Here is a 12,821-nt window from a genome sequence, read left to right as displayed (position 1 = left end):
GACGCGTTTTAATGTCGTAAAAGTTCGTTCGAGAGTTGCTGTAGAAACCCGGTAGTGTAGCTAGTACTTTTAATAAAATATGAATATTTGGAAAAAGTTCAGGATTACAATAATTTAATGCTTCTACAGCTGTATGTGGACGATCTACATCTGTGAAAGCTATCCATTTTATTTTCTACAATTTTAGTTCTGAAGGTAATGTGTCAACATTTATAAAATTTGAATATAAACTAAAAGTTTTGTAAAAAAGCTTAAATTAACGAATGAAGTTGATGCTAATGTAAATGACAACAATTTAAATTTAGAAATTAATATTAAACAATCCACTTCAATAAGTGATAAAAGTTTAAATTTAAAAGTTAAACGTAAATATACTGATGATTATTTATGTTTTGGATTTACGTGGAATGGCAATACTGACTGTCTTTTACCTGTTTGTATTGTTTGTGGTGAAAAGTTAAGCAATGAAGCAATGGTACCCAGTAAATTGAAAAGGCATTTAACAACATAAAATCCGGGTGAGTCATTAAAAACATGACTATATTTTGAACGCCTCCTGAATTAAAATTAAAAAGCTGAATCTGGTATGGTAAAAAGAGTGACTATCCCGATAAAGCTCTTGAAGCATCATTTAAAGTCGCAGAACTGATTGCTAAAAATATGAACTCTCATGTTATTGGCGAAAAATTAATAGGACCGGCCTGTTTAGCTATGGTTGAAACAATATTAGATAATGAATCTAAAGATGTTATATCCAAAGTTCCACTTTCCAACAATACTATTAGCCACCGAATAAATAAAACGGCTGATGATATTAATGACATTGTTTTAGAAAAAATTAAAAATCAAAAATTATTTTCATTACAAATAGACGAGAGGAGTACTGACTGAACTTCTAAAGCTCAATTACTAGGTTTTGGCAGATTTGTTGATAATTCAAATATTGTTGAGCAGTTTTTATTTTGTAAAGAATTAAAGTCAACAACAACAGGGAAGGACATATTTGACGTGGTAAATAATTTTTTTGAAAAATCTGGATTATCATGGAATTATTGTTGTGGTGTGTGCACTGATCCGTCTATGCCAAGAAAATATAAAGGTTTTGTCACTCTCGCTAAAATTAAAAATCCAGCTATGATTATAACACACTGTTTTATTCATCGAGAAGCTCTGGTTGCAAAAACATTAGGAGAAAAAATGTTAAAAATGTTAAATAATGTTATAAAAATTGTGAATTACATTAAATCTCGGCCATTAAAAACAAGGATTTTTGAAACTACTTGAAAGGAAATGGGTTCAGATCATATACATTTATTGCTACACACAGAAGTAAGGTGGCTATCATGAGTTCAAGTGTTTAATCAAGTTATTGAATTGAAAGAAGAGTTAGAATTATTTTTTGAAAAAGAAAATCTCCCAGTATACAAACATTTTTTTCGAAATGAAAACTGGTGTTATATTCTGGCATATACTTGGCTGATATATTTTAAAAACTAAATGATCTTAATGCGTCAATGCAAGGACGTCAGGAAACAATAATTTCTTCAACGAATAAAATCAGAGGGTTTAAAAACAAAGTTGTATTTTGGAAATCTTCAATAATTAAAGGGGATTTTTCAAATTTTCCAACATTTTCAAAATTAACGATGGGGAAATCCAATATTAAAGAACTACAACAACTTATAATTGAACATTTTATATTGCTCGAAGAAAAAATTGAACATTATTTTCCATTATTGAAAACATCTGCAGATTGGGTCGTGTTGCCATTTGATTTTACAGACAATGTGAATGAACTTGATCTTACTAATGATGAAAAGAATGAATTCATTGATATGTACTCTAGTTCTACTATCCGAATATTATTTAATAGTTAGAAAAATAACATAGATTCTTTCTGGTTAAATTTAGCTTCAGAATATCCAGCTATTTCTCAGAAAGCGATACTATTGTTATTACCATTTTCCACATCGTATCTTTGTGAACAGGTATTTTCTGCTCTGAACAATATAAAAACAAGTCGTAGAAATCGTTTGAAAAATGTTGAATCTGATTTGTGTCTTCCTGTTTCAACTGTTTCACCCCGAATAGAGGAATTATGTAAAAAATACCAGTCTACATTAAATTTGTATCATTAAATAATAAATAAAAACAATTTATTATATATCAATATGACATTATGTATATTCATTATTATTTATTTGTGTGCCGTGAAAATTTTTAAAATGATCAAGTGCGCCGTTAGGTAAAAAAGGTTGGGAATCCCTGACCTAAATACTAGAAAGCGGTTGGAAGGGGGTTGTTGGAAGTGACACGTTCCAAAACTCTACATTAGTTAGCCAGACCTCAGGAGTAATTTCGCTAGTTAGGTATTTTCAACTGGTATTGTTATTAGCGCTGAGGCAGTCTTGTCCCTTAAGAGACCCGGGTTCCCATCACCCACCCGCCTGTTCATTTCCGGTCCATTCAATTTTAGTTCGTGATTTGAGAATACCAGCAAGCAGATGGATACATTACAAAAATAGCATTTATATAATAGACCCAGCAACAGGTCATGTCTGTAAAAGCACAGCAATACAAAAATATCTGTAGCAACTCAATCGTTTGCATAAGATATCCGACTATGGTTAACAATGAAAGTCAAGGCCAAAAGCGACAAAACCCAAAAACACAACTAGATAGTGGACATATCAGGGATATGAGCTGGGACCTAGTATTGAACCTCAGAACGAGAATAAAGTCATTGAAGTGTTTCAAGTTCCTTAGCTACGAACTTATTCAATTTAAGTGTCAATTTAATTTCTGATAGATGCTTAATTAATAATTTGTAATACGTGCACTGGAGTGGCTCACAAATCTAGAGATTGCCTAACTTTTTTTTAAATCTTGATTGATTTCTTATATTACAAACAGAAATCAGATAGTCAAAGTTAAACATTTTATGCCACATCCGTTTAATGTTCTATCAGGAGTTTCATAATGTTCACATTTAGCGCCTTTGTTATTTATTTTGTTTATTATTGACTTACATTTTATAAATTCTCATAAACTTCTATTCACCGATGATATGAAACTATTTAGGTTCGTAAGTCCCACTCAGATTCTGTCCTCTAAGAATGACTTAAATACGTTATTAATCTGTTGCAAACAAAACAATTGTTAAACATTGATAAATGTAAAGTTATGTATTTTTCTAAGTCATGTGATCCTGTTCTCCACAACTTTTAATTAAATAATATTTTACTTAATCGTGTGTTTGAAAATACTGATGTAGGTGTTACGTTTCACACTACTTTATCTTTTAATAGACATTATTTAAATATTTCAAAAAATGGCGGCCATCTGGTACAAATGACTGAACAATCGGAAATTGGAAATGTTGATGATGAAGATAAGAAAAGAATGGAAGATTTGGAAAAGCAGATGATGGATATAGATGACATAACCTTTAGTGGCTGGATGCCCGAAACTTGGGAAAACCTAGATGACAACCTGTAAAAAGTAGACGCCTTAGTTACCAGACTTTTCGCGTTCACCTCAACAACGAAGAACGCTCACAAAGAGATAAAAACGATGAGTGCCGAACTAAAAGATCTGATGAAGCATGTCGAACGTCCCATGCAAGAACTGGGCGTTATTGCAGAAAAAACGTACGAGAAAATGAAGAATGTGTTGACATTAAACGCGAGTTTCATCGCTGCAGCAGCCGCAACGGCCTCCACACCAGAGAAAAAGGTCGCGGAAAAGAAGAAGGAGAAAGGTGTTATACAGGAGAAAAGTGATAGTGTCACTGAGAGGAAAAAGAAGAAATCAAAAATGAAACCAGGGAACAAAAAAATCCGCGTTGCCTCTTCCCAAGGCATCACTATATCAGGAAAAGGAGTAAGTACCTATTCCGATATGGTAAAAAGATTAAAGGAAGAAATTGATCTGGAAACATTAGGAGTACAGATCAAAACAATGAAGATGACGAAAGATGATGGAATCTTCATGCTGATCAGCAAAGGGGCCAAGGCAGCAGAAGGAGTAAAAAAGTTAAAACAAGCAGCCGAGGATGCACTGGGTGGTGACGTCGAAGTTAAGGATTCGAGCAAGCCCTGCTTTATTGAGATCCTGGGAATTATCCAAGAAGAGAAGGAAGAAGACGTCGTTCAAGGAGTTTGCCGTTACGGGTCAAAACCAGAAGAAGATGGGAAAGTTGTTCGGAGGAATGCAGAGGGCTCTCGTCTCTGTCTCAGCTACGACAGTTGAGAGAGTCATTGCCGGAGGTCGCATTCTGGTCGGACTGATCTCGTGCGGAGTTCACCTGAAAGGCAACCCTCCAATCAGATGCTTTAGATGTCATGGATACAACCATAAGGCGTTCTCATGCAGAGGCCCTGATAGGAGCAAGCTGTGCATGACGTGCGGTGGGGAAGGCCACTTAGGGAAGCAGTGTCGAAGCGCTCCCAACTGTGTCCTATGCAAGGAGCTGAAGATGCAGCCGGATCACTACCCGGGAAGTGGGAGGTGCACGGCGTATCAGAATACGAGAAGAAAATGAGCAATAATATTAATATTAGATGTTAATGTAAAATATACGCCGAAGGCAAAATTGAGGGGATAGAGCCCCTCGTAATATGTACAATATTCATTTGATGCAGATAACCATTTGTTACTAGTTATTTGTAAGACTGCGTCCAGGGGGATTGTCCCTGTACGCAGTCCCATAAGATTTTATTGTAATTTGTTTCAATAAACGATGTGAGCAGGGAGGCAGTAATGGAAACCCATATTTTTCTCCCCGTTTACGATTCCAAAAAAAAAAAAAAAAGTTTATGTTTGCTAAACATAAAATATATAAATGTAAAATAAAAAAAAGTTTAAATTATCAATTGATTAAATAATAAATAAATAAATATAAGTAAAATAAACATAAACAAGAGTTAGAATAATTAAAAAAATTGGTTATTAAATGTCAAATTTTCCCTTCCCAATGTTTCACCACATGGCCCACAGTGGCCCAAAAATTAAAAAAAATGGAAAAAATGTTGAAAATGATAATTGGAATTAGCTATTTTTAAAAGTTGATTTGTATTCTATATGAGATTGAACATTTAATCTAATAGCTATTAAGTATTAGTTTAAAACCACTTTTAGTGAAAATAACACATCGCTTAATGTTTGCGATAACCAGATATAGTATTTTTCGTAAGCTCACAAAACGTAATACACCGTAATTTATACTTCAAAATATTAGATTTGAAATCTAAAAAAAATTACAAAGTTGAAGCCCTCTATGATTTTATTCGATGTGAAGTGGATTATGTGAAAGAGCAATTATTGGAAAATTATCAAAGTGATTTGAAAAAAATTGCATATCTTTATGAACGAATTCGATAAACGATGGCAAAAATGCAATAGAACAAAAAAATCGGTTTGACACAAATTTTGAAACGTGGCTAAACAAACAATTTATACTTCCTGAAGTTTCAAAAAGTTTACCAAAGTCACATGTAAGATCATGTGAACATCCAGAAAACATAAAATGGAAGATTTATAACTTGCTCATTTCATCAGATCCACTTATTTCGAGTATAAGAAAAATTAGCAATAAAAAGTCAACCACATTATATGATGAAGCAAAACTGCTTGTATGTATTGAAGGAGAAAATGAAGAGGATGCTTACATTAATGAGGAAAATAGTAAAGAAGAATTTATGGATTACGAATAATTAAATTGAGAACAACTAGCATATTATGAACATTTGTATATTAAAACGTAGATAACTGTATAAAAAACTAATTCATAATTAATTAACTGTATAACAATGAAATACAATATTAAATACTTTTTATTGTTTGCTTAAGTCACAATATAATACAAATGGCCATGAAAATATTTTTTTCCAACTTTTTTTTTTTTTGGACCAGTGTGGCATGGTTGCATCTTTTGTCACTTTTATGAGATCCAAAGCAGTGCAATTTGTAGGGCAATTTGGGCATATCAAGAGGTGGCTCATAGTATGTTCGTCTCCGCAGTCACATTTTGTGTCTTCTTGTATTACGCCCCACTCCTTTAGATTGTCTTTTGATCTTTTTATTCCTGTTCGTAGTCTGTTGAGTGTCATCCATGCTGGCCAATCGAGGTTATGTCCTGCAGGGAGGTGTTATAATGGTGAAATTTGATCATCTTGAATATGGCCTATGGTTAATTTCCAGCAATCCATTCGGGCTTGCTCGGGGGTTTTTGTTAATATTTTTGTGAATTTTATGAAGCTCTTTCTTGATTTTTATCTTGACCTGTGTACATCCTTGCCGTGAATGATATGACGACTATCAGTTTCAAGTTTGGTTCTTTCTAAGTCTGAATTAATTGTATGTCGAATGTAAGGAGGTGCGATGCCTGCGATTGGGAAAACTTTGTGGAGAGGTATGCTTTTTAGGCACCCAGTTATTAAGTGGCAGGATTCATTCAGTGCCACGTCAACCTTTTTCGCGTGGGTGGATCTACACCACACAGGGCTTACATACTCTTCTACAGAGATGCACAGTACTAACGCAGACACTCTGAGGATATGGGCATTGGCTCCCCAGTTTGATCCTATAAGTTTTCAAGTAAACTGTCCCTTCTGCTGATTTTTGATTTTACATTTTCGCAGTGTTTTTTATATGTAAGGGATCTGTCTAGGGTAACTCCTAAATGTTTGGGAAACGGTATGTGTTCGATTTCAACACATTTCCATGTTATATTCAATTTTTGGTTGGCTAGTCTGTTGTGTAGATGGAAAGCGCAGACTTGTGTCTTTGAGGGGTTTGGTTTCAGATATGTGTTTATTATCAAGATTATAATAATGTTCATTTATAAACAAAGAATTGAAAAAGTAATATTTTTGCTATTGAGATCTAAATCTACTAATAAAAAGTATTCGAATACATATTTCTGAATACAATTTTTTTAAGTATTCAGAATGTGTATTTGAAATACTTTTTAAAAGTATTTTACCCAAGTCTGTCCTTACGTCTTATTTATCCTTTGATGTACATGTAGAGATGCTATAACGGAAAAATCTAAGGTTCATCGTACCTGCCATTTAATGTTCCATTGTGTTTAAGGTATTGTATTGTACTTTTGTAATCTTTGCTTGAATTTGGTAAATAGTATTATGGAATCCAAATCAAATGTGTCTTATAGTCCGGAGTGCCACCAACCTAGTGTGCAATCGCGTTATACATTTTTATTTTATTTTTTGAATTTTGTTCTATGTTAAAAACATGCACATTATTACATGTATGTTAGGTAAATGTATTTTTTTCTCCATATAAATGTAATAGTTACTCTAGTTGTTTTTTACAGACTGTATCCTTAACCATCGGTGTGTTGTAATTTATTAAATAATTAAATATTATAGTACATACATTTATCATTTTCCTGAGAATTTTCCTTCGAATATCACTAATTTCGGTTCCTCGGATCTTCTTAGTATTCACGTCTCAGAACCATATAAATTGCACATATTTATACATATACATGGAGTACATTTTATTTTTCAGGTTTTTGGAAAATATCCATGATTTAAGAAGTTTTCTAATTCATAGTAATTTTTAGTGACTATTTGTATTATTGCCCATGCCTCAGTCGTTGTGCCTCATTATCCTGAGTAATAATCGATTCGGCCACCTCTAAAATAATAAAATGTTTGTATAGTAACGCGTATATTATGCCTGGGTCACCTGGGTGTTTGGTGTCAATATAATATATTAACGATACACCTAATATTATTATATGTACGGCGATCGTTTTTAGAATATGAACTATATCGTGTTTCGTATAACACGATAACGGATGTCCGTGTAGGCGTGTCGATATTTTTCAGTAACTGCTGTATACATTTACTATATTACTACGCCTGTGCAAATGTACAATGATGTACCTATGTGTATAATAATCAAAAGGGGAACCACCCGACATAATGGCGACGCGAGTGGAATATTATATTATAATATTATATGTGTGACCGAGTCATGTTTATCGAAAAATCAAAAATCGATTCGCACGATCGGCGTCTACGTTTTGACTAGGTACCTACGAGTAGGTTTCATGCACGCTTGAATTTGGTCGCCGTTGCAGGGCGTGATTCGTTTTTATTTCACTTCATACATACAGGGAGCTTCAGAATAACAGCGTTGCAATATACAGCTGGTATCGCAGCTCCACCGGAATTGAATACGAAATGCACATTATTTATTATTATTGTTATTATTATTGTTATTTTTACTATATTATGCATTTGCCCGTATCGCTTAAAATATATACTTTCTCGTAATATTGTACTTTGATTTGTCGCTGTTGCGATTAGACATTTAGACTACGTAGGATCAAACCGAACGCCTTTATTATAATAGGTACATAATTATACGGAGTATACGATACTACGCGACGAGTCCCTATATACATGGTCTTAAAACATAATATTATTCTAATAATAATATATTCGTAGACCAAGTTATTTTATCACTGTGAATTGTCTTTTGGGTTTCCGGAATCGACGAAATTCCATATATTTCCCGATTTGTGTTCATCACGATAGTATAGAGGGTGTCTCGCTGTGACAATCCATAATCCTTCTAATATACTTGCGTTCACTAGCCACGCCTCCTGCGTAAACTTTAAAACTTGTGAGACTAAAAATTAATAATTCATTTCTTAGAAATGTACACAAATTATCATTACCAATCTATTTAAAAAGACTGTACAGTATTTCTATTTCGAGTGCAGGTCAACCAAAAAGGAATTTCAACCATTGTGTTGCCCTCTACAAATACATATTTATACTTATTTATTTTAAAATTGTTGATTCTAGAAAAAATAGCTATGACGAGAACGTACACGGCATTACACCCTGTATATATAGAGTGTATAGTTTCGATGGCGGAAGCATATAATAATAATATTGTACACTAACCACTTTTGCCATTCCCGGGGGTCTTCTCTATACAGACTACGCATTCGCATCCGAATAACCATGTGGCATAATATATTATATACAATATATGTATTACACACATATATATATATATAAGTTGTACCTCACAGCTTATTCAAAATATGTAAGCTTGCACGTAGGAAATATTATACAAATTCCTATGTACAAAATATAATATATATTATAATATAATATTACACATATATATTATACAAAGGTATTGGCTCAGCGGGTAATAGGCATACACGTACAATGTACATATAATAATATAATATATATAATTTCGACCGTCGGACGTACCATATTATATGCAGTACGATTCGAAATGGAATTACCGACAAAATATCGCGTGACCAAAATATCACCACTAAAATATCGCGAAACCGATATATCGCAAGGGAATAATTTCGCCTGTGAATTATCGCATGGAAAAAATACATCGCCAGAATACAATAGAGCAGCAATATAATTTTACTCTTTCATCCCAACTGACACATTTGTTTTTATTTTTATTTCTTGGCATATTTGGATTACCAGCTTTACTCTGATCTATTTTAAGTTCAGTTAAGTCATGTTGGCGTTGCAAACAATTTATACATTTTAAAATTTCAGGATGTTTGACAGAAAATAAATTATCAATTCAATCCTTCAAATGCTTTATAATTATTGTTGGTTTTATTCAAGTCACATTGTATTCCCTCAATGCCTCATATATTATATTTCATCATAGTATAGGAAATAGTCGTCCTCGGTTTTTAGTTCCAAAGTATGTTAGGAAGGGCGAGAGAATCTAATAAGTAATTATGAAAAAAATTGTGATTTAATATTTCCTCATATATACTTACAACTTACATCACTATAACATAATATGTTGGTGGTATAAAATCTAGAGAAGCAAATTATGAACTTTTAAGAATAGTAACTTTTAAAATAGGTATATTCTTTGTACAATTCATACATTACTGGATTTGTTTATATTTTTTTTTCTTAAAAGCTTTCATCAGATAAATGTATTACCATCATTGTTAGATTTTCTAGAAATTATTTTTAAATCTAAAATGATAGACTCTGGTTTGAAACTTCAAACTCTCCAAGTTTCTCTGCGAAAAATTAAATTAAATTTACATTTTTTTTTTAAACTGTACCAATTGAAATTAATCATTTAATGTTCTGTGAATTATAAAAGCTGATTAAAAAATGGCATAGCAGATTTATATGTTCAACTTTATAACATAATTATTATATTTTTTCAGTACTTACAAAATAGTAAAAAGTGATTATATTTTCAGTTTCAGAGTTATGTATGGTATAAAAGTTTTTTTCTTTTTTGTGTTAGTTTATTTATTATTTTTTATATATTATATATATCGTGTGTTCCCCGGAAAGGGTACGGTTTCACATTTCTTACACTATAAATATTTTTCAATAAACTAGACCAATGGATCATAAAATCCTAAGACTTACAATTATTTTTAACTCATATTTTGTGCATGCGTACCTAATAAAAATTTTATTTTAATGGCAACCTATTTTGATGATCATTTTTGGATTGTTCGATTTTTTCAAGTCATTTTGATGTATCAACTCGTATTTTAAACTTAAAATTGGCAAAATTAAAATCATAATTAAAAAAAAAATTATTAAATGGAATTTTTTTTTCAATTATACGTATTTTTCCTTCTAAACACCATGATATGATAAAAATTACTATTATTTAAGTATAATATTATTTACTATTTATGAATAATTATTTTATTACACAATATGAAATTACATTATTTATTATTAAAACATGTACTTTCAGAAAAGACCCATCATTAGTCATTTATTATCAAACTGATTTTTTCATGGGCGAACTAGGACATAGGTATGTGACAGGATGCAAGAACTTGCAACGGCGAACAATAACTTGCAACAGTGTGCAAATACTTACAACAGAGAGCAATTTTATTGTTTGCAATGACGAGAAGGAAATGTAACAGGGTGCCAGAACTTACAATGGCGAGCCAGTAGTTGCATAGAGAGCAAGTGTTTGCATTGGTGAGAAGGACATCAAAATTGCCCCCAGTGGACAAACTGTGTCTCTAAGTTTTTCCTTGGAGACATTTTGATCCATTTATCAAAAAGTATAATTTCATGAGTCCTAAATCAAATTTGCCTCACACCAAAATTGATGAGAGATCAAAAAGTACTCAAGGATCAATTTGAAAATTGATTTGAATTCTCAAACATTTTCCTGGACGGTTTGATCCGCTCATAAAATTTAATTTTTTGATAAAACAAATCAAAATGTCCCCAAGTTTCCTAAAAGGTTCAAAAAATCCCCAAGGATTATAATGTCCCCGGAAGAAAATTTGATCCAGTGGGTACAATTCTATCCACTTAGAACATTTTAGTTTTGTAGAAAACAGATCAAAATATCCCCAAAATTGATCATAATATCCCTGTATCAATATGTCGTGTTACCTATAACAACGAACACATAATACGTTGTACGCATTAACAATGTGTATTATTATTTAGATATTAATATGGAAATATTTTATTACTTAAAGTATGTTTATTTCAATTTTTATTATACACAATACAGTATGTTAAGTTTAAGTTGTTAAAAGTTATTTTAATATTAAAAATAAAAACTGTTTGGAAATTGAATAATATTATTATTTTTAAAATTTTCCGATTTGAAAACAATTTCATAGTTGTTTATTTCTAGTTGAATAATGTTTAAGTTTATAACAAATAGATTTTGATGTTAGTGTACTGTGGAAGATGTGTTGAGAGTGCTTCCCATCAATCATTACCTACATAACTTTGTATTGTTGCTACATTAATTAGAAAATCAGAGCTTTGATAACAAAATCTATATTCAATCAAAATTTTTTTATTAACTGATAGGTTTAGGTATAAGTATAGGTACTTAAATATTTTTATTAAAACTTTTATTTCTATTTGGATTTATTTTAGATTTTACTTAGATTTGTTTTATTCAATCAATCGTTCCCGATTTGATCGTTGGCAAAAAAGTAATCAATTGCAATATTATTGTAAAATATTTCTTTGAATCAAATGAATGATATAAAATAAATGCGAAATCAGTTAGTTAATTGTAACATAATTTTAATTTATAAAAATTGGATAATATAGATAATACTCATGAATCATTATTTCAAAATGTTGTAAAAGCTTATATTTGGGAATTTGACGTTATTAACGATATACGAGTAGGTACTTACTTAGTAATTAGTATATATACCTACCTAGTACCTACTGCCATACTGGTGACATTTTGTCCATGCAATTTTTTTTCTGTCAATTATATTTCTTTGCGATACATTGGTTTCACGATATTTTAGTGTCGATATATGATCATGCGATATTTTGTCTACAAACCCTCAAAATGTACCTTCCCCCTTTGTTTGTTTTTAACGGGTTTCAAACAAAACGCGCAAAAACAATAGTTTTGCATTTTTAAACATTATTTTCGTTTAAATAAAATGAATAACGTATACAAAATCGTCTGCTTTTGAAATATGCCTTTTTTTCTAACTCACTGTTTCTGGCACGCATCCCGACTGCAATATAAATCATAATACTTGTATATAACAATATACTATTAATATTTTATTATAGTGTTATTACAATTACAGCTAATTTACAATTGAAACCTATTTACTCTAAATTGTGAAACCTGAAATATTATGATTTACTTTTGAATTGTGTTGTGACATTTCTAACAAACAATTGGAGAAGATTATAAATTCTATCGTCGAACATCGGAGCGCCCATTAGAAAAATCCTACTTATTAAATATTTACCCGGCGCGAATTGCACGCTGCAGTCGTTATATTCCGT

General features: G+C 31.6%; 1 protein-coding gene across 1 annotated transcript in view; it reads left to right on the top strand.

Moving 5' to 3' along the window:
• Positions 1–891, top strand: part of LOC107884631 (protein FAM200A-like) — a 2,709-nt gene extending 1,818 nt beyond the window's left edge. Inside the window, exons 2-3 of the mRNA XM_016807142.1 lie at positions 306–475; positions 598–891. Of these exons, the coding sequence (XP_016662631.1) occupies positions 306–475; positions 598–891 (464 nt within the window). The remainder of the gene's footprint in view (positions 1–305; positions 476–597) is intronic.
• Positions 892–12,821: the final 11,930 nt, after the last annotated feature.

The sequence above is a fragment of the Acyrthosiphon pisum genome, chromosome X (genome assembly GCF_005508785.2).
Source record: "Acyrthosiphon pisum isolate AL4f chromosome X, pea_aphid_22Mar2018_4r6ur, whole genome shotgun sequence".
NCBI lineage: Eukaryota > Metazoa > Arthropoda > Insecta > Hemiptera > Aphididae > Acyrthosiphon > Acyrthosiphon pisum.
The sequence above is the reverse complement of the archived record's forward strand: the minus strand, read 5'-3'. Positions and strand labels throughout refer to the sequence as shown.